This window comes from Salmo trutta, chromosome 35, assembly GCF_901001165.1.
Source record: "Salmo trutta chromosome 35, fSalTru1.1, whole genome shotgun sequence".
Classification (NCBI taxonomy): domain Eukaryota; kingdom Metazoa; phylum Chordata; class Actinopteri; order Salmoniformes; family Salmonidae; genus Salmo; species Salmo trutta.
Genome location: NC_042991.1, coordinates 3872167 through 3894374, shown reverse-complemented (window position 1 = coordinate 3894374; position 22208 = coordinate 3872167). Strand labels below are relative to the sequence as shown.

General features: G+C 42.5%; 1 protein-coding gene across 4 annotated transcripts in view; it reads right to left on the bottom strand.

Annotated features, from left to right (window-relative positions):
- otofa (otoferlin a) overlaps positions 1-22208 on the bottom strand; it is a 137203-nt gene that overhangs the window by 67016 nt on the left and 47979 nt on the right. For all 4 annotated transcript variants that reach the window (XM_029733007.1, XM_029733009.1, XM_029733006.1 and 1 more), the window contains exons 4-5: positions 15306-15405; positions 12904-13100 (exon numbers count right to left, since the gene is read on the bottom strand). In XM_029733007.1, coding sequence (XP_029588867.1) covers positions 12904-13100; positions 15306-15405 — 297 coding nt within the window. The remainder of the gene's footprint in view (positions 1-12903; positions 13101-15305; positions 15406-22208) is intronic.

Genomic DNA, 22208 nt, shown 5'->3' with positions numbered 1-22208 from the left:
TCCACAAGTATTAATTATATGCATATCCTAGCTTCTGAGTTTGAGTAGGAGGCCGTTTAAAATGTGCACGAATTTCTTTCAAAAATCGCTTTAGCGCCCCCTATCCTAGGGGAACGCCAAGAGGTTTTAATAACATTATTTCTTTCATTCAGATCTAGGATGTGTTGTTTAAGTGTTCCCTTTATTTTTTTGAGCAGTATATATATATATATACACAGTATGTATCTATATCTGTATCTATCTATTCCTCTTGTGTTACTATTTTTCTTTGTATTATTATTTTTTAACTCTACGTCGCTGGGAAGGGCTCGTAAGCAAGCATTTCACGATTAAGTCTACACCCGTTGTATTCGCCGCATGTGAAAAATAGAATTTGATTTGATTTTACTTTCTACAACTGTCATTTGGTGCTGCAGTACACTTATACACATAAAAACTATAGAGATAAAAGACCTCACAACACAACACCATCCCAATGCTGTTTTATGCGCCGCCAATCTGTTGCATTGTGGGTAGGATCAAAGGAGGTCCAGAAAGCAGGATGGCCTCACACTGGCACAGAATGAGCTTGCTTTTATCCCAACACAACACAAAACAAACCAAATGAATGAATGAAGTAAACAAAAGCCTAGTCAAATTAACCTTCTCATCAATCCCTGCCTCGGTTTCCTCCGCTTTGTAAATGAGGAGTATGGATATTTCAATAGCTCAAACAAATAAAGATAATTTAAGTACGGTATATGTGTCAGTGTGCTAGTGTTGATTAATTCATGACTGTGGCATCTAAAGGGATAATAAACAAAAGCCTAGTCAAATTAACCTTCTCATCAATCCCTGCCTCGGTTTCCTCTGCTTTGTAAATGAGGAGTATGGATATTTCAATAGCTCAAACAAATAAAGATAATTTAAGTACGGCATATGTGTCAGTGTGCTAGTGTTGATTAATTCATGACTGTGGCATCTAAAGGGATAATGCCTTTGTTTCTCACACTACAGACCCAGGTGTTGTGGTATTGTGGTGAATATCAAAAGGGGATACAAAGACTAATGCGTCCCTCAGGTAAATCCAAGGGGAACTTTCTGGATATATCCTTATACCATATTCTGTAGACAGTAGCACGTTTGTATGAAGGTGTGGTTATTCACAGGCAAATTGTTAAACGCTATGGAGGTACATTTGTGTCTTTTTGTCGAGAGCAAAACATTTTTTATTTTCAATCAAAAAATAATTGCTCTGAAAGCAACTTTCTTCCGACACAAAGGAAGTCAAAGCGGACACCTACGAAGATGGCATCTCTGGTAAGCAGCACTGGGCTGTATTGACGTATCCTAAAAATGACATCTGCTGCATTAGATTGAACGGTCATATCTCAGTTATTGTTTTCATATCTATAAAAAATAAGCTGTTTTCTTTACTTTCAGAAAGCGAGCTGACTAAGGGGTCGAAAACGTAGATATTGCCAGATGTTCACTGTCTGAGGAACAGGCCGTGGAAGTTTCATTGCTGGCAAAAGTGTCTATAACCAGAGGTAATTAAACTATTCTGTGTTATTTTTCTCCATCTCTGCCTGTCTTGTTGTACGTGGAACCTGTCTCACAAGCATTAATTAAAAAACCCTTATGATGTCAGCAGCTAATTTTCAGATTTACACCACATAAACACAGCCACTTTCACTGGACTATCTGTTGTTGCCAAGTCATGATTTCCCTGGGGGTTAGCCTTGCAATAACCAAGTGGTGAGACACATAGCCCTCTATATTTATATGTTTCACTCCAATAGGTGTCTGCGTCACATACAGTATCTTCTATTGACATTATCTTCTATTGTTTGTCCTCATGTGTCTGTTTTTCAGTATAAAGTACTCTGTAGCCACTTGGTGTGGACACCAGGTGAGACCACACACACAGTCTCTCTTCTTCACTTAATCCCTCTCCCCCTTCTCCCTAAATCCTCTAGGTTATATCAGCTGTTTTGGTGAACCCCTCCCGCATCTGAACTGGCAGACACAGAGGGCACAGCATGATGTCACTTGGTCGGATCAACAGGAAGTATTATTAAAGAGATGCAATGCAGACAGAGATGTAGTAGTCCCAGAGTTAATGATCCAATGTCAGTTTTGCATTTCACCTCCTGATTTAAGATGACTGACCGTGTTAGAATTAAAAAACCAAGGCTAAATCATGCTCTCTCGCCTGCAGGTATGCTTTGATGTGAGAGAGGAAGCCAGTCCCGTCATCGCCACCTCACCCGCTCTTAAGATAACCTTCGGGCCAACTGGGGGCCCAAGGCTGGTAAGGAGACACCGCAATTGTGATGAACTGAGAGAATATTAGGGTAGCACTGTAATTTATGAATCATATGCTGTCTGCCGCTGTTCTTACCTCTTTCCCTTTCTGTCTTCTACACCTCACTCCCCACCTCGTCTTTCTTCCTCGTTTTATAATGGACAACATATGTGCATTGAAGTACAGATTGAACTTGTATTTATAATATTGCAATTATCATAATTATAATGCATTTATGTATTTATAACACCTGGATAATGAACTTCTTTCAATAAAGCATTTCACATTCTCCACTGGTTGAAATTAAGTATCTCACTGAAATACTATCCTGTGTCAGATTAATGCAGATGAAGGGAGTTAGATATGCATAGTTTTTTGTATATGTGAATTACAAATCAATCATGTTTCTAGTCTATAGCATAGTTACAATGTCTAATCATTGATGTCCCAGGATTAGTAGTGGGAAACACTGTTGAAGTGTATTATTGTAATACATACATGCAGACACAGCATCATTCAAATAATGGAGTTTGATATGACTGAAAAAGAATGTCTCAGAGATTCATAGCTGAACCACACCTTTATTTGCCAAGGAAGAGTACATGACCAGTGAATATATTCAACGTACAGGCTACAATGTGGGAATCTCATGCGTGGTAACAACTACAGTACATGTGTATAGGACTTGCATCCTTGGCACAATAAAGTTATTATATTCTACTCTATCCATAGGCTTCATTAATGCCATTCAGACTTGAAGTTGATACAACAACTATGATAGCTGAGGTTCATAGATTGGTATGAATATTAGTTCAGAACCTAATGTTTTAGGGTCCATACACAGATCGGCTACGTACTGTAGCTAGCTACACATCCATAGGCATACAGTTATTTTTATCCTCCATTACACAATAAGCAAGTAAATAGTTAGCTAGCTATGTTACTTCAGCTGCATTGCAAGGCAAGCTTACACAATTGTACATTCAATTTGCAGTAAATGGTTTAGCTAGCTAGATTCTTTACATCTACTGTTTCACAAGACGACAAGCCTGGTTTGCTGGTTTTCTCAGGAGTCCCTAAAACATTAAACAACACGAATTACAAATTAAATCTCCTAACACTAACTAGCTGGCTAATAACTTGCTAAATAGTAATTTTCGTAAATTAACTTCATGACAAAAAAATATGCACAAACGTTTGTCTCTACATTAACTAACATATTTCTCTCAATTGTACATTTTTGCTTGACTTGTTATGACGTTATAAACTCTTACATTTGGTTCCACCGTAATGTTTTGTCAGCCATCTTTGTTTAAGAACGCCACAAAGGCAAGGGTGGCTCGCGTCAAAATTCGTCATTGGAACCACTCGATATGGTCATATAAAAACCTTGGGACCCAAATGCATAATAAGTGCTCTAACTTCCCCTTGTGGTGGTCTGGAGCAATGACGCCGTGACGCTGGGTACCTCTAAGTCCCGTGGTGCAAGCTCGCAACTTTTAAAGGAGGAACCATTGTAGGTCTTCCAACACTTGTTGTGGTCACAGTGTCAAAAATCATAGGTTGCTCCCAATGCCAACCCATTCATCACAACTAACTGAGTGTGTGTTCCATATTTAGTGGATGTGCTTTACTGGCAGTACAACAAGACAAGTGGGAGGTGATTTATATGAATAGCAAAACCCCTGCAAAACAAGCTGGCTATGGCCGGGTGGAGATGATATAAAATGCATAAAAAGATCAGCAATAAATCATTCTGGACTCCCAGAGAAAGGGGTAAAGCCTATAACTGGTGAGATGGGGTAGTGTGTGTTTATGTGTACAGTATGTGTGTGTGTGTGTGTGTGTGTGTGTGTGTGTGTGTGTGTGTGTGTGTGTGTGTGTGTGTGTGTGTGTGTGAGAGAAAAGAGAAACCACTTTCTCTTCTATCACTCTATCGTGGCAGCTCAGACCTGAAGACCACAGCACACACTGCTTAATTTCTCTTGTTCTCTGTTTATACCAAATGGGAGAGCGAGAGGAGTACATACAGTGAGGGAAAAAAGTATTTGATCCCCTGCTGATTTTGTACGTTTGCCCACTGACAAAGAAATTATCAGTCTATAATTTTAATGGTAGGTTTATTTGAACAGTGAGAGACAGAATAACAACAAAAAAATCCAGAAAAACGCATGTTAAAAATGTTATAAAATGATTAGCATTTTAATGAGGGAAATAAGTATTTGACCCCTCTGCAAAACATGACTTAGTACTTGGTGGCAAAACCCTTGTTGGCAATCACAGAGGTCAGACGTTTCTTGTAGTTGGCCACCAGGTTTGCACACATTTCAGGAGGGATTTTGTCCCACTCCTCTTTGCAGATCTTCTCCAAGTCATTAAGGTTTCGAGGCTGACGTTTGGCAACTCGAACCTTCAGCTCTCTCCAAGGATTTTCTATGGGATTAAGACTGGCTAGGCCACTCCAGGACCTTAATGTGCTTCTTCTTGAGCCTCTCCTTTGTTGCCTTGGCCATGTGTTTTGGGTCATTGTCATGCTGGAACACCCATCCACGACCCATTTTCAATGCCCTGGCTGAGGGAAGGAGGTTCTCACCCAAGATTTGACGGTACATGGCCCCGTCCATCGTCCCTTTGATGCGGTGAAGTTGTCCTGTCCCCTTAACAGAAAAACACCCCCAAAGCATAATGTTTCCACATCCATGTTTGATGGTGGGGATGTGTTCTTGGGGTCATAGGCAGCATTCCTCCTCCTCCAAACATGGCGAGTTGAGTTGATGCCAAAGAGCTCCATTTTGGTCTCATCTGACCACAACACTTTCGCCCAGTTGTCCTCTGAATAATTCAGATGTTCATTGGCAAACTTCAGACAGGCATGTATATGTGCTTTCTTGAGCAAGGGGACCTTGCGGGCGCTGCAGGATTTCAGTCCTTCACGGCGTAGTGTGTTACCAATTGTTTTCTTGGTGACTATGGTCCCAGCTGCCTTGAGATCATTGACAAGATCCTCCCGTGTAGTTCTGGGCTGATTCCTCACCGTTCTCATGATCATTGCAACTCCACGAGGTGAGATCTTGCATGGAGCCCCAGGCCGAGGGAGATTGACAGTTATTTTGTGTTTCTTCCATTTGCGAATAATCGCACCAACTGTTGTCACCTTCTCACCAAGCTGCTTGGCGATGGTCTTGTATCCCATTCCAGCCTTGTCCCTGACATCCTTGGAGAGTTCTTTGGTCTTGGCCATGGTAGAGAGTTTGGAATCTGATTGATTGCTTCTGTGGACATGTGTCTTTTATACAGCTAACAAACTGAGATTAGGAGCACTCCCTTTAAGAGTGTGCTCCTAATCTCAGCTCGTTACCTGTATAAAAGACACCTGGGAGCCATACATCTTTCTGCGTGAATAACGAAGTGCCCAATACAACGGGTCCACAGTTCGCACAGAAAATAACACATGCAGATCGCCAGCACATCCAACAAAAAAAGCACTCTGACGAAAATAATCCCGCACAAACCTGGGCGGGCTAAACAGGCTTAAATAACCATAAATCAAGAGACACAAATAAGGAACAGGTGCAAACAATAAGACATACCAACCGAAAAGGAAAAAGGGATCAGCGGCAACTAGTAGGGCGGCGACAACGACCGGCGAGCGCCGCCCGAGCAGGCAGGGGAGCCACCTTCGGTGGGATTCGTGACACACAGGCGGGAGAGGTAGGAATTTCACTGCTGTGCAGGAAACTGCAATCGTTGATATGGTCATCAGAAACAATGGCATAAAACTCACAGAGATTGTTGGCAGACAACATCACATTGGAAATATTCACAATGTAAGCATACAGTAACAACTATTTCTACAGTCCTGAAACAACATCAAGTCAGGATGGAGCAGTTTTACACTGTCCCCTTTGAGAGGAACTCTGAACGAGTCAAGCAACTCAGGAACCAATATGTCCAGGTAAGATGACTATGAAATACAGAACTGGTTTTGAACAAAACCAAACAGGGCAGAGACACACAATGAGATGTTTTTAGGTATTATGTAATCTTTATGTTTACATAATACCTAAATTATGTAAACTAGCCTAACTCTTATGTTGCCTTGTGGATTTATTTTAGAGAGTCATGGAGATTGAAGCCAGGCAAACACCCCACATATTCATCTTTGTGGATGAGGCTGGTTTCAACCTGGCCAAAACACGGCGGCGAGGAAGTAATGTGATTGGGAAAAGAGCCACAGTGGATGTCCCGGGCCAGAGGGGTGCCAACATCACAATGTGTGCAGCAATATCCTCTGATGGATTGCTTTTACACAAACCGCTAATTGGGCCGAGCATCTCATTTCATTCTTGGATGACCCCTATGGAAGGGTTGTGCTAGGTGAGGAAAGGGTTGCAGTGAGGCGAAATCGGCCAACATTTGTAATTGTATGGGACAATGTGGCATTTCACCACTCCTGTGCAGTCACAGAGTGGTTTGCAGCCCATCCCAGGATGGTGTCACTTTTCCTCCCACCTTACTCTCCATTCCTCAACCCCATAGAGGAATTATTTTCCTTATGGATGTGGAAGGTTTATGACCACCATCCACATGATCAAATGTCCCTCCTGGACACAATGAATGCTGGATGCCTGGACATATCTGCAGAAGATTGCCAGGGATGGAGCAGGCATGCCAAAATATTATTTCCTAGGTGTATTGCCCAAGATGACATAAGATGTGATGTGAATGTGACGTGAACCTGTGGCTAAATGCAGAAGACAGGGTTGACTAGCACTACTACTGTATCTGTATCGGTAGATGGTGTATATACAAAGTCTTGTATTTTGGAATCACTCAATGCCAAAAAATGATATAAAACATATTGAAATATAATGCATCATGTCTGATTCGTTCCTGTAACATACACTGCAGTAAATTCTAAACAGTAGAGAGATGCCATTCTTGTTTTGTAAAGACATTTTACAAACAAAAACATGGTGTAATAACTACCTGTTGTTAGTGTTTTCATCACTGGAGGCTTCGGGCCCTGGATCATCACTGGAGGCTTCGGACCATGGATCATCACTGGAGGCTTCGGACCATGGATCATCACTGGAGGCTTCGGGCCATGGATCATCACTGGAGGCTTCGGGCCAAGGATCATCACTGGAGGCTCCGGGCCATGGATCATCATTGGAGGCTTCGGGCCATGGATCATCACTGGAGGCTTCGGGCCATGGATCATCACTGGAGGCTTCGAACCATGGATCATCACTGGAGGCTTCGTGCGTGGAGCAGGCACAGGACGTACCAGGCTGGAGACGCACTGGAGGCCGGGTGCATGTAGCTGGCACAGGATATACTGGACCGTGGAGGCGCACTGGAGGTCTGGAGTGTAGAGCTGGCACAACGTGTCCTGGACAAAGGACCACCTTCGCACGGCAAGTGTGGGGAGCTGGCACAGGATGCACTGGGCTGTGAAGGCGCACTGGAGACACAGTACCTATGGCCGGTGCAGGATATACTGGGCCGTGGAGGCGCACTGGAGGTCTGGAGCATAGAGCTGGCACAACGTGTCCTGGACAAAGGACCACCTTCGCACGGTAAGTGCGGGGAGCTGGCACAGGACGCACCGGGCTGTGGATGTGCACTGGAGACACAGTGCGTATTACCGCAAAACATGGTGCCTGCCCGGTCACACGCTCCCCATGCTGAGTACGGGGAGTTGGCTCTGGTTGAAACCCTGGCTCCGCCAACCACCCCGTGTGCCCCCCCCCCCCACAATTTTTTTTGGGGGGGGCTGCCTCTCGGGCTTCCGTCATGGTAGCGAACCCCGGAGTCGTCGTTGATCCTCCTTCGCTGCCTCCGCCTGCTTCCATGGCAGGCTCTTATCTCCTGCCATGATCTCCTCCCACGTCCAGGAAGTCCTCCACTCCCTTCTCTCCCGTGCCCAGGATCCCTGCTCCTCTTTGCCATGCTGCTTGGTCCGTTTGTGGTGGGATCTTGTTTTACGCTCGTCGATGGAAGGATCGGACCAAGGTGCAGCGTGGTAGGCGTACATTTTTATTTAATAGATGAACACCGAAAAACAACAAAATACAAAACGTAACATCTAGTAGGGCTACACAGCACAGTGCCAAAAACAAGATCCCACAAACTAAAGGTGGAAAAAGGCTGCCTAAGTATGATCCCCAATCAGAGACAACAATAGACAGCTACCTCTGATTGGGAACCATACCAGGCCAACAAAGAAATAGAAAAACTAGATTGCCCACCCTAGTCACACCCTGACCTAACCAAATAGAGAATTAAAAGGATCTCTAAGGACAGAGCGGGACAAATAGTGAAACTTCTCAAAACAACAAAGATATAACGATGTGAAATACGTAGCGCACATAAGCACACATACAAAACAAAACAATATCCCACCGCGCAGGTGGGAAAAGGAACACACTAAGTATGATCCCCAATTAGAGGCAACGATTATCAGCTGCCTCCAATTGGGAACCATACACATACACCAACATAGAAATATACTATCTAGAAACCCCCCTAGTCACGCTCTGACCTATTACACCACAGAGAACCCAGAGGGCTCTCCACGGTCAGGGCATGACGATAGTACGTAAGTATAAACACCATGGGACCACGCAGCAGTCATAATGCTCAGGAAGGAGACGCATTCTGTCTCCTAGAGATGAACATACTTTGGTGCGAAAAGTGCAAATCAATCCCAGAACAACAGCAAAGGACCTTGTGAAGATGCTGGAGGAAACAGGTACAAAAGTATCTATATCCACAGTAAAACGAGTCCTATATCGACATAACCTGAAAAGTCGCTCAGCAAGGAAGAAGCCACTGCTCCAAAACCGCCATAAAAAAGCCAGACTATGGTTTGCAATTGCACATGGGTACAAAGATCGTACTTTTTGGAGAAATGTTCTCTGGTCTGATGAAACAAAAATAGAACTGTTTGGCCATAATGACCATTGTTATGTTTGGAGAAAAAAGGGGGAGACTTGCAAGCTGAAGAACACCATCCCAACTGTGAAGCACGGGGGTGGCAGCATCATGTTGTGGGGGTGCTTTGCTGCAGGACGGGCTGGTGCACTTCACAAAACAGATGGCATCATGAGGAAGGGAAAATGATGTGGATATATTGAAGCAACATCTCAAGACATCAGTCAGGAAGTTAAAGCTTGGTCGCAAATGGGTCTTCCAAATGGACAATGACCCCAAGCATACTTCCAAAGTTGTGGCAAAATGGCTTAAGGACAACAAAGTCAAGGTATTGTGGGCAGAACTGAAAAAGCGTGTGAGCGCAAGGAGGCCTACAAACCTGACTCAGTTACACCAGCTCTGACTGGAGGAATGGGCCAAAATTCTCTCAACTTATTGTGGGAAGCTTGTGGAAGGCTACCTGAAACGTTTGACCCAAGTTGAACAATCTAATGGCAATGCTACAAAATACTAGTTGAGTGTCTGTAAACTTCTGACCCACTGGGAATGTGATGAAAGAAATAAAACCTGAAATAAATCGTTCTATCTGCTGTTATTCTGACATTTCACATTCTTAAAATAAAGTGGTGATCCTAACTGACCTGAAACAGGGAACTTTTATTTGGAGAAAATGTCAGGATTGTTAAGAACTGGGTTTAAATGTATTTGGTGTTTGTTAACTTCCGACTTCAGCTGTATATACAGGGTCAGTGCTAGTACCACATGTACAATGTGCAGGGATACTGGAGTATTATGGCAGATATGTAGATGTAGGCAGAGATCAGGAGAAAGTGACTGGTAACAGGATCAATAATAATAATAATCATAATAGTAAATAGCATGGTGGTGAGTGTGTGTATGTAAGTGTGTGGGTGTTAATGTTAGTGTATTAGTGTGAGGGTGTTAGTGTGTGGCTGTTAGTGTGAGTGTGTTAGTGTGAGTGTTAATGTGAGTGTGTTAGTGTATGTATGTTAGTGTGAGTGTTAGTGTGAGTGTGTGAGTGTTAGTGTGTGTTAGTGTGCATGTGTTTGTGTGAGTGTGTTAGTGGGAGTGTGTTAGTGTGTGTAAGTGTGTGGGTGTTAGTGTGAGTGTTTTAGTGTGTGATTGTTAGTGTGAGGGTGTTAGTGTGTGGGTGTTAGTGTTCGTGTGAGTGTGTGAGTGTGTTAGTGTGTGGGTGTTAGTGTGAGCGTGTTAGTGTGTGAGTGTGTGTGTGTGCAAGAGTGTCATGTCAGTGTGATATACATGTAAACAGGGCTGAAGAGTGACTGGTAGCAGGAATATATAAATACTTATGGTAATATACTAATAGCAATTGCAATCAATAATCAATTAACAGCAGCATAGTGGTAGTAATAAATCGAATTAATAATAATTTTAACCAGCAGTGTAGGTGTGTCTTATAGCCAGGGGATAGAAGCTGTTTAGGAGTCTGTTTGTCTGAGCCTTGATGCACTGGTATTACCTGCCGGACGGGAGCAGGGAGAACAGTCCTGCCTCCAAGGAGCACCAACAGGTTAATACAATGGCATCAATGCCCGCTGATATCATCAAAGTCCTTCCATGAGGTCATCATTGTGCCCCCAGTACTGTAGTGTCCCCTGTCCCCTCCGTGTGTTTCTTTGAGTTACAGTCCCGTACGACTGACAGGTCTTGCTCTTTGTTACCACAGTGATTAGGGGATGACAGGTGCCCTTGTCTAGCATCAAGGACAGGTGTGTGTATACTGTACCTGTGGACAGGTACTGTACAGCACAGTGGAAACTGAGTCTGTGTCTGTGTTTCTAGACTGCAAGTGTGGAATGGATACAGTGTGTGTGTATGTGTGCGCTCGTGTGTGTGTGTGTGTGTGTGTGTGTGTGTGTGTGTGTGTGTGTGTGTGTGTGTGTGTGTGTGTGTGTGTGTGTGTGTGTGTGTGTGTGGTAATACAGTTCCTCCTTAGTCTGTGTCTTCCTTACAGGACACATACAGTATGTACAGTTATTTCCACTTTAGTTTATTTAGTACATATTTTCTTAATTGTATTTCTTGAACTGCGTTTTTGGTTAATGGCATTAGTAAGCATTTCACAGTAAGATCTACACCTGTTGTATTCGGCGCATGTAACAGATACAATTTGATTTGATTTCGATTTGACTATGGGGACACACTATAAAAACTATTTCCAGTAAATAGAACCCACTAAATCAGTACATCTAAACTCTAGGAGTTTATAAGAGTACTTTTCAGTTCAATAGATTTTGATGAAGATTCATGGCCAGAGCCCCATTTCATTGTAATGCCCAGTTGACTCCCATTTTAACCAGTCTATTCAGGGGAATGGAGGTTATCATGGTGAAAGACTCATGTTAATACATCCAAATAAGTGGCTGATGTATGGCCACACACACACACACGCATGTACAGACACACACACACACACACACACACACACACTCACGCACGCACGCACGCACGCACGCGCACACACACACGCACACATTCACAACATGTGTTATGACGATGGATTAAGGGTCCTAGCCTAGCCAGGCAGACTGGTCAATGTGAAATCAATATCACCTACGCATTATTAGCCCACACATTATTCAGCAGAAAATACAACACCACACAGAGAGAGAGGCTAAGGTCGGGTCTAAACTTGACACCTACATGCGACTTATGCTATCGGAATACGAAGATCGCATTGAAAAGACGGATCTAGACGCACAAAAGTGGTCTGATTGTGTTCAGATCTGGCTGATCACAGATGGTCAGCGATGCATTGTGTGTGGATTTCTTCTCAGTCTGGATGCAATCAGGCTACCGAAAGCGCATACAGTGGGCGAAGTCATCAACACTTCTCCCACAAGTCCAGAAAACTGTTGTTTTGGGACCGAGATGCACCTTTTCATTATAGAGTTGGATGAAATATGTTCATAACGTGTGAGAAACGTGTTTGCTGGCTAGCTAATATTTATATACATTTTGGGGGATTTAGCTAGAGTTATGCTAACACGTATGCAATGCTTTTAGCGTTGCTTGCTAGCTTGCTGGCTAGTTACAGAGGTTATCTGTCTAGTTAGCTACAGTAGTTAGCAACTGCCAACAGTTGTTGTTGTGTTATGATCGTATTTAGCCTATAACACAGGAAAAGGGAATCCGGACACACTGTGGACACGGTAGACACATTTAAATGTAGGTGTAGACGCTTGACACGTTCAGAATTCCATGATCAAAACTCTATGATCAGAATACTAAAGCTGCATGTACTGTCAAGTCTAGACACGGCATAATAGTCATCAGCAGAAAGCACTGCCTGGAGGCTGGAACATACTTCTGTAACACATTCACTCCATACAAACTTGTAGACTATGGTGCCAGCTACAGGAGTAGAAAGGTCTGTTCAAATGCATGGTGTGTACAGTAGATGATGATTATGATGACGTCTTTACTATAGTTGTTATTAATTATGCCGATGAAGATATATATTTTCTATATGGTGTTTGAGCGTAATGGTGTATTTAATGATTATGCTGACAATAATGATGTCTGCTTTGATATTGTTTTTGTTAATGACATTGTTTTAACGATGGTGTTGATACATGCACATTTATAATGATGCTGATGATGTTTCAGCTATACTAATGGAGTTGTCGACTCACTTCCTAAAAGTGGGAATTCCATGGATGGATCGCCCCGGTGACACTCCTGACCCCTGGCTGTGTCCGGAGAGCAGACTGTCCGTCTCAAACTGGAACGTTCCCTCCGGGTCACCCGGAATGTCCAGGAATTCTCCGTCACTCCAAACCCCCACAGTCCCATCCATGGTCGTGTACTTGATGTATATGGTAATAGTGGTCTGGAATGGAAGCGTCAACCAATGAATTAGGCAAAACAAACTAGAAACAAATTATGGTCAGACAGTAAATTAACAACAACTAATAAAGGCTTCATAGAGCATTCATAAGGTCTTCGTAAGCAATATATAGATGCCCCACAAATCATTCATAATCAATTTCATATTGCTTAAATGAAATGGTAATATAAAAGTGGCAGTGAAAGAGGTAGCCAAGATCCGTTGCTCTAATCTTTTCTTGTTTTGCTACGTGACATGTATGCCTCAGGATTGAGGCATCCAGGATTAGTTACCCTCTCTGCTGGTATGTAAGTCAATGGGCGAGAGAGAGGGAAACACACTAGGAGTAACTCAACCCAACTCTCCCCTAGCCATTGCTCCATGACAGGGTGGGTAACACATCTCCAAACAGTCCCCATAGGACATTTGACATCTGTACTTAGAGAGACTCATAATGTTCATAATGACATCTTTAATTAAACTGGAACAACGAATCCATTCTTGGTTGACATTAAACTAAACTTGACTTCCGGCTTTCTTGCCAAGTGAATATGGGGGGAAAAAGTGTGACAACTGTACATTTTTGAGACAGAATCTGCCTACAATTTCTGTAAAACAATTGTTGTAAAGCTCAATATTGGTTGACAGAGACAGTTGTGGTCACTTGCAGTGCAAAGATACATTTGGTTTGACAGTAAGTGCTTAGATTGATCTGAACAGGAAGATGTAGAGACAGAGCAATTTTTCTTTCCTGTCTTCAGGGGATTTGTACACCTCACTGGACAGTCAACTGATCTTTATTGCAACCCAAGCAATTTGTTACATTCTTTCTCTCGCTCTCTTTTTCTCTCTCTTTTTCTCTCTTTCCCTCTACTCCTCTCTCTCTTTCACTCTCTATCTCTGCCCTGTGACTGCAGAGCCAGTGAAGTTAGAGGCATTACCATGGTATCCCCGCATCTTTCAGCAGGATGCGGTAAATAAAAACACTTATGTTCAGTTAAAACACAGGTGAGACTCTTTAGCAAATGTATTAAAAATAAAAACTGAAATATGACATTTACATAAGCACTCAGACCATTTACTCAGTACTTTGTTGAAGCACCTTTGGCAGCGATTACAGCCTCGATTCTTCTTGGGTATGACGCTACAAATTTGCAAGCTCTGTCAGGTTGGATGGGGAGCATCGCTGCAGTGCTATTTTCAGGTCCCTCCAGAGATGTTCAATCAGGTTCAAGTCCAGGCTCTGGTTGGGCCATTCAAGGACATTCAGAGACTTGTCCCAAAGCCACTCCGTGTGCTTAGGGTCGTTGTCCTGTTGGAAGTTGAAGAACCTTTGCCCCAGTCTGAAGTCCTGAGTGCTCTGGAGCAGGTTTTCATCAAGGTTCTTTCTGTACTTTGCTCTGTTCATCTTTCCCTCGATCCTGACTAGTCTCCCAGTCCCTGCTGCTAAAAAACATCCCCACAGCATGATGCTGCCACCATCATGCTTGACCGTAGGGATGGTGCAAGGTTTCCTCCAGACGTGACGCTTGGCATTCAGTCCAAAGAGTTCAATCTTGGTTTCATCAGACCAGAGAATCTTGTTTCTTTAGGTGCCTTTTGGCAAACTCCAAGCGGGCTGTCATGTCCCTTTTACTGAGGAGTGGCTTCAGCCTGGCCACTCTACCATAAAGGACAGATTGGTGGAATGCTGCAGAGATGGTTGTTTTTCTGGAAGGTTCTCCCATCTCCACAGAGGTTTTCTGGTGCTCTGTCAAAATTACCATCGGGTTATTGGTCTCCTCCCTGACCAAGGCCCTTCTCCCTCGATTGCTCAGTGTTGGCCGGGCGGCCAGCTCTAGGAAGAGTCTTGGTGGTTCCAAACTTCTTGTATTTAAGAATGATGGAGGCCAATGTGTTCTTGTGGACCTTCAATGCTGCAGTCATTATGGGTTATTATGTGCAGATTGATGAGGGAAAAATATAATTTAATCAATTTTAGAACAAGGCTGTTAAGTAACAAAATGTGGAAAAGGGGAAGGGGTCTGAATACTTTCCGAATACACTGTATGTGGCTGTTGGATCAATACTCACCTGAGATCAATAAAATACTTGTCTTTTTGGCTGTGTTCGGTATATACAGTATGATGTCCATAGATCAATATGGAGGATTCTCATTCTTATGACTATGGATATCTAAACTGATCAGGGACCAGTGTTGGGAATTACCCTGATGGCGGTGTTGTTGTCGTCGATGAGTGTGTCTGTCACCTCTAGCTGGCCCTCCTCCGCCACCTTCTGTAGAACCATCTTGAAGGTTCCAATGACTCTGGAACAACAGAACCACAAGAACCATGAGCAACCACTGTTTCACAAATAGAGCAGAATATCCCTGATTCAGTGGGTTGTGGCATAGGACTGTGTCTTGGCTAAAAACACTGGTATTGTTATGTGATTGTTCAGAGAGAAGGCTTCAAGTAGGCCACATTTTCATTTTAGCTGGGTTTGGTAGGTTCCATTGAATTAGGTTGATAGTGCTGTCCTTGCACAGCTCAGTCTGTCTCTCTGTATCTAGCTCTCTTTTCACTGTCTTCCTTGACTATCTTACATTCCCATATGTGTGTGTGTGCCTGCGTGTGTCTGTGTGTGTATGTGTGCGAGCGTGTAGGCAGAGTGATGGAAACTGGCTCTGACGGGCAGGGAGAGTGTGTCATTGTCATTCGCCACTACAGCAACTAACTAGTAAAGAGGAGCAGATGGCGAAATAGGCTTTTATTAGAACTCAGAGATAGAGCTACAGACACAGACGCAGACACGGACGCACACAAACACTGAATAAAGGGTAACACACACTATTTGCTCTACACACTTTCACTTTCTCTATTCCGATACTGATATTGTCACTTTCCCCTGTGATCTCATGCCTGTTTCTTTCTCAGAGAGAGGATACAGCTAAATATTCAACTGCAAAAATTCAAACCTAGCCAGGTCGCTCAAGATCCACTGCGAAATTAGACGTCCGCCCAGGTAAGCAGGACGTTAGGAGATTACTTCAAAACCGGCCTCTAGGGGCAACGGTGAGCACTAATTACAATTATTTTGGCTTGAGATTTGCTAGGGTGTTGTGGATGGGCGTAAACTGTCAGCTCCGGCTCCGAGGGTCGCGTGTTCAATCCCAGTGCTAGGCAATCCCAGTGCAAACCTTAACAATTCAGAATTAATGCCTGAACTTAACCTTCAAAATGTTACGTTCATGGACAAGGGATTGGACGTCTGATTCTGCAGTAAGACAGTCAGAGCTTGTTGTCAAACCAGCAGATCTGTTCTCAACAAACACACACACGGACACACACAATATCCTCTGCACAGCCCCACCACCCTTCCACCAGTGAGTATTTGTTGAAGTTAAGTAGCAACCAACTCTATCCCCATTCCAACACCTGACAGTTATTTCCTTATAATATTGTCGGGGGAAACTCATTAGCTGCTATCGCTGCCCTGCGGAAAAACAACTTTAACAAAGTGTCTAAGAAAACCTAGGTGATTTATTATTTTTGCATATCAACTTTAGAGTGCTGTTAACTTCCTGTCCTTTAGCAGTTGCCTGAAATAAATTTCTGCCTAGAAAAACAACATTTTATTATTTTCAATTGTTTTTGACCCCCCAAAAAAGCCAAACGCTGCAAATGACTTTATTGGGCGATAAGCCTATCTCAATTCCCATTCTCTTACATCCCATAGTTTCACAATGTACCAGACTGCATACAAAAATATGGGTTACACTCTATGACCAACAAGTACAGTATAAAGGATTCATTAAGCCTTCAAAGAGCATTTATAAGGCCTTCATATGTGCTTCACAAATCATTTACAAGCAAATGTAATTTGCTGTTTGTTAAACGTGGGAGCGAAACCTGGTACCCTTTGTATTCAGTCAGAGAATTATAAAGGTGTGAATAATTGATATAGTTTCCCCCGGACAATATTGTAGCAGAGCAATCAATCACACACCACACAAAGACCCAGTATACTGGAACCCATTGGGCTACTACTGCCATATGTCAGGCCCAGCTTGATAATCATACACTAAAACAACCCTAATATATATCCACACACACACACACAGACACACACACACACACACACACACACACACAACACACACACACACACACACACACACACACACACACACACACACACACACACACACACACACACACACACACACACACACACACACACACACACACACACACACACACACACACACACACACACACACACACACACACACACATTAATCCACTGGGAGCCCAACTACACGTAATATAAACCACAGTCAATAGTATCACACTCTGTCACATACACACACACACTGGAGGAGGTTGAGGGGGGTATTTCTCCTAAGGGATGGTCAGTAACAGTGAGAGGCCTGGGGATTATTAGAAGTGACAGGCAGGGAGCAAACTTGGGCCATTAGGATATGTGTGAGTGTGGGGGAGTGTGTGTAGAGAGAGAGAGAGAGAGTAAGAGAGAGGCTATTTGGTCCTTTCACTAAAAGACCAATCACAAACCACCGTTGTGTTCATCACTCTAAATTCTCTGTATCCACTTTTCTTTCACCAACCATCGTATCTCTCTTACCTGGTTGCATCCAGTTCAAACTTTTCAACTTTGTGCAGCTAGTTGCAAGCAACAGCCAATCAAAACAAATACTTTTGTCACATGATCCATTCGAAATTTCTGAATTCTAACCAGTTGTCATTTAAACACAGCTCCCTGTCAATGCCAGTGTGCATAAAGGTTGACAGAAGAGACATTAGCAGAACGGGAGATATCTACAAATTGGCATCATGGCTAGTCAAATGAACATGGTTTGGCAGTCAATAAATGCAATTATTGAAGTGAACCCAAACCTTTCCCTGACCAGTTTCAACTGAAATTGTTCACCCTGAACAGTGCTAATTAGCTAGCTAACGTTAGCTTAATTCCTTGCTAGCATGGTTAGCTCGTTGCTAGCTAGGCATGTTGGTGTTCGCAATGTCATTTTGGCTAGCTAGCTAAATTGTACAGACTGCATTTCGTCTATATCCATGCTGTTACAATAACCAAACAGTTGGACAAACAAATAATTTGTGAAACCATGATGTAATGCAGCAGCACAACATGGGGTGAGTGCAGAATTTAAAAAAAAATGACAGTAGCAGCCTCAATTTCATTTGCTGTTGCATGCTATTTTTTTGTTGCGTCATGTAACAGCAAAGTTGCTTGAAATGATGTCACTTGCAACCTGGAACTGCAACTAAAAGTGCGTGAAATTTGCTTTGTGTAATTCTAGCCTGACTCTCTCTTGCTTTCCACCCTTTCTCCCCTTTCCCCTCACCACCCATTGTCTCTCTCTCAATTCAATTTCAATTCAATTTCAATTTAAGGGCTTTATTGGCATGGGAAACATATGTTAACATTGCCAAAGCAAGTGAAGTAGATAATAAACAAAAGTGAAATAAACAATAAAAATGAACAGTATCATTACACTCACGAAAGTTCAAAAATAATAAAGACATTTCAAATGTCATATTATGTTCAAATAGTTAAAGTACAAAAGGGAAAATAAATATGGGTTGTATTTACAATGGTGTTTATTCTTCACTAGTTGCCCTTTTCTTGTGAAAACAGGTCACAAAAATGTTGCTGCTGTGATGGCGTACTGTGGAATTTCACCCAATAGATATGTGAGTTTATCAAAATTGGGTTTGTTTTCGAATTCTTTGTGGATTTGTGTAATCTGAGGGAATATGTGTCTCTAATATGGTTATACATTTGGCAGGAGGTTAGAAAGTGCAACTCAGTGTTCACCTCATTTTGTGGGCAGTGTGCACATAGCCTGTCTTCTCTTGAGAGCCAGGACTGTGTCACGGTTGTCGTAGGAATGAGCGGACCAAAGTGCAGCGTGTGTGTCGTTCCACATTTTATTTATACTGTGAAACTATGCAATACATAAATAAACTTAATGACAAAAACAACAAACCGTGACACAGAGGTGAAACATACACTACTCAAAATAATCTCCCACAAACCCAGGTGGGACAAACACCAACTTAAATATGACCTCCAATTAGAGACAACGATGACTAGCTGCCTCTAATTGGAGATCATCTCAAACAAAGCCCAACATAGAAATACAAAAACTAGAACAACCCAACATAGAAATACAAAACCAGAACATAACAACATAGAAAAACTAAACTACAAAACCCCCCTGTCACGCCCTAACCTACTCTACCATAGAAAATAACAGCTTACCATGGTCAGGACGTGACAGACTGCCTACGGCGGCCTTTCTCAATAGCAAGGCTATGCTCACTTGCTCTGTACACAGTCAAAGCTTTCCTGAAGTTTGGGTCAGTCACAGTGGTCAGGTATTCTGCCACTGTGTACTCTCTGTTTAGTGCCAACTAGCATTCTAGTTTGCTCAGTTTTTTTTGTTAAATATTTCCAATGTGTCAAGTAATTATCTTTTTTGTTTTCTCATGATTTGGTTGAGTCTAATTGTGTTGCTGTCCTGGGGCTCTGTGAGATCTGTTTGTGTTTGTGAACAGAGTCACAGGACCAGCTTGCTTAGGGGACTCTTCTCCAGGTTCATCTCTCTGTAGGTGATGGCTTTGTTATGGAAGGTTTGGGAATTGCTTCCTTTTAGGTGGTTGTAGAATTTAATGTCTCTTTTCTGGATTTTGATAATTAGCGGGTATTCTGCTCTGCATGCATTATTTGGTGTTTTAGTGTTTTAGGGGGATATTTTTGAAGAATACTGCATGCAGAGTCTCAATTTGGTGTTTGTCCCATTTTGTGAATTCTTGGTTGGTGTGCGGACCCCAGACCTCACAACCGTAAAGGGCAATGGGTTCTATAACTGAACAAGTTTTTTTTGCCAGATCCTAATTGGTATGTCGAATGTTATGTTCCTTTAGATGGCATAGAAGGCCCTTCTTGCCTTGTCTCTCAGATCGTTCACAGCTTTGTGGAAGGTACCTGTGGCACTGATGTTTAGGCCGAGGTATGTGTCATTTTTTGTGTGCTCTAGGGCAACAGTGTCTAGATGCCATTTGTATTTGTGGTCCTGGCAACTGGACCTTTTTTGGAACACCATTATTTTTGTCTTACTGAGATTTACTGTCAGGGCCCAGGTCTGACAGAATCTGTGTAGAAGATCTAGGTGCTGCTGTAGGCCCTCCTTGGTTGGGGACAGAAGCACCAGATCATCATCAAACAGATTCTAGTAGGGTGAGGCCGGGTGCTGCAGACTGTTCGAGTGCCCTCGCCAATTCGTTGATATATATGTTCAAGAGGGTGGGGCTTCTGCTGCATCCCTGTCACACCCCACGGCCCTGTGGAAAGAAATGTGTGCACACCTGTTGTTTGTGTACATGGATTTTATAATGTTTTTCCCCCAACACCACTTTCCATCAATTTGCATAGAAGACACTCATGCCAATATATTTTTAAATCAACAAAGCATGAGAAGACTTTGCCTTTGTTTTGTTTTGTTTGTTTGTCAATTAGGGTGTGCAGGGTCAATACGTGGTCTGTTGTACTGTAATTTGGTAAAAAGACAATTTGGCATTTGCTCAGTACATTGTTTTCACTGAGGAAATGTACGAGTCTGCAGTTAATGATAATGCAGAGAATTTTCCCAAGGTTGCTGTTGACGCATATCCCACAGTAATTTGTCTCCACTTTTGTAGAATGGGGTGATCAGTCCTTGGTTCCAAATATTGGGGAAGATGCCAGAGCTACGGATGATGTTAAAGAGTTTAAGTTTAGCCAATTGGAATTTGTGGTCTGTATATTTTATAATTTCATTGAGGATATCAGCAACACCACAGGCCTTTTTGCCTTTTTGGGTTGGAGGGTTTGTATTTTGTCCTGTAGTTCATTCAATGTAATTGGAGAATCCAGTGGGTTCTGGCAGTCTTTAATAGTTGATTCTAAGATTTGTATTTGATCATGTATATGTTTTTGCTGTTTGTTCTTTGTTATAGGGCCAAAAAGATGGTTTACCCATATCTCCGTTTTGGATCGATAACTCTTCGTGTTGTTGTTTGTTAAGTGTTTTCCAATTTTCCCAGAAGTGGTTAGAGTCTAAGGATTCTTCAATTACATTGAGCTGATTTCTGACATGCTGTTCCTTATTTTTCCATAGTGTATTTCTGTATTGTTTTAGTGATTCAACAGAGTGAAGGCATAGGCTCAGGTTTTCTGGGTCTCTATGTTTTTGGTTGGATAGGTTTCTCAATTTCTTTCTTAGGTTTTTAATTCTTCATCAAACCATTTGTCATTGTTGTTAATTTTCTTTGGTTTTCTGTTCGAAATGTTTTGATTTGATATGGAAGCTGAGAGGTCAAATATACTGTTTAGGTTTTCTACTGCCAAGTTTACACCTTCCCTATTCCAGTGAAATGTTTTGTCCAGGAAGTTATCTAAAATGGATTGAATTTGTTGTTGCCAAATAGTTTTTTGATAGGTTTCCACACTACTTTCCTTCCATCTATAGCATTTCTTAATATTATTCAGTTCCTTTGGCTTTGATGCATCATGATTGAGTATTGCTCTGTTCAAGTAGACTGTGATTTTGCTGTGATCTGATAGGGGTGCCAGTGGGCTGACTGTGAACACTCTGAGCGACTCAGTGATAAAGAGAGTGTCAGTGATAAAGTAGTCTACAGTACTACTGCCAAGAGATTAGTTATAGGTGTACCTACTGTAGGAGTTCCCTCAAAGCCTACCATTGACTATGTACAGTACATAATGCTGTCACCTCCAGGTAGGTGTCTCTCTCTCTCTCTCTCTCTCTCTCTTTCGCTCTCTCTCTCTCTTTCGTTCTCTCTCTCTCATTCTCACACTCTCTCACTCTCTCTCGGTATCTCTCATGCTTTTTCCCTCTCTCCCCCTTCTCTCTGTGCCTGTAATCTCCCTCTCTCCCTCCCTCTTGAGAGATGGATGCAGTATGCAGCAGAATACTGCAGCCAAATAATAACAACTGCAGCCAAATGAAGGACCATTAGTCAACACAGACATATAATACAATAGAGAACAAACTTTATGGACAGAATTTCACAGCAGGTTTAATCC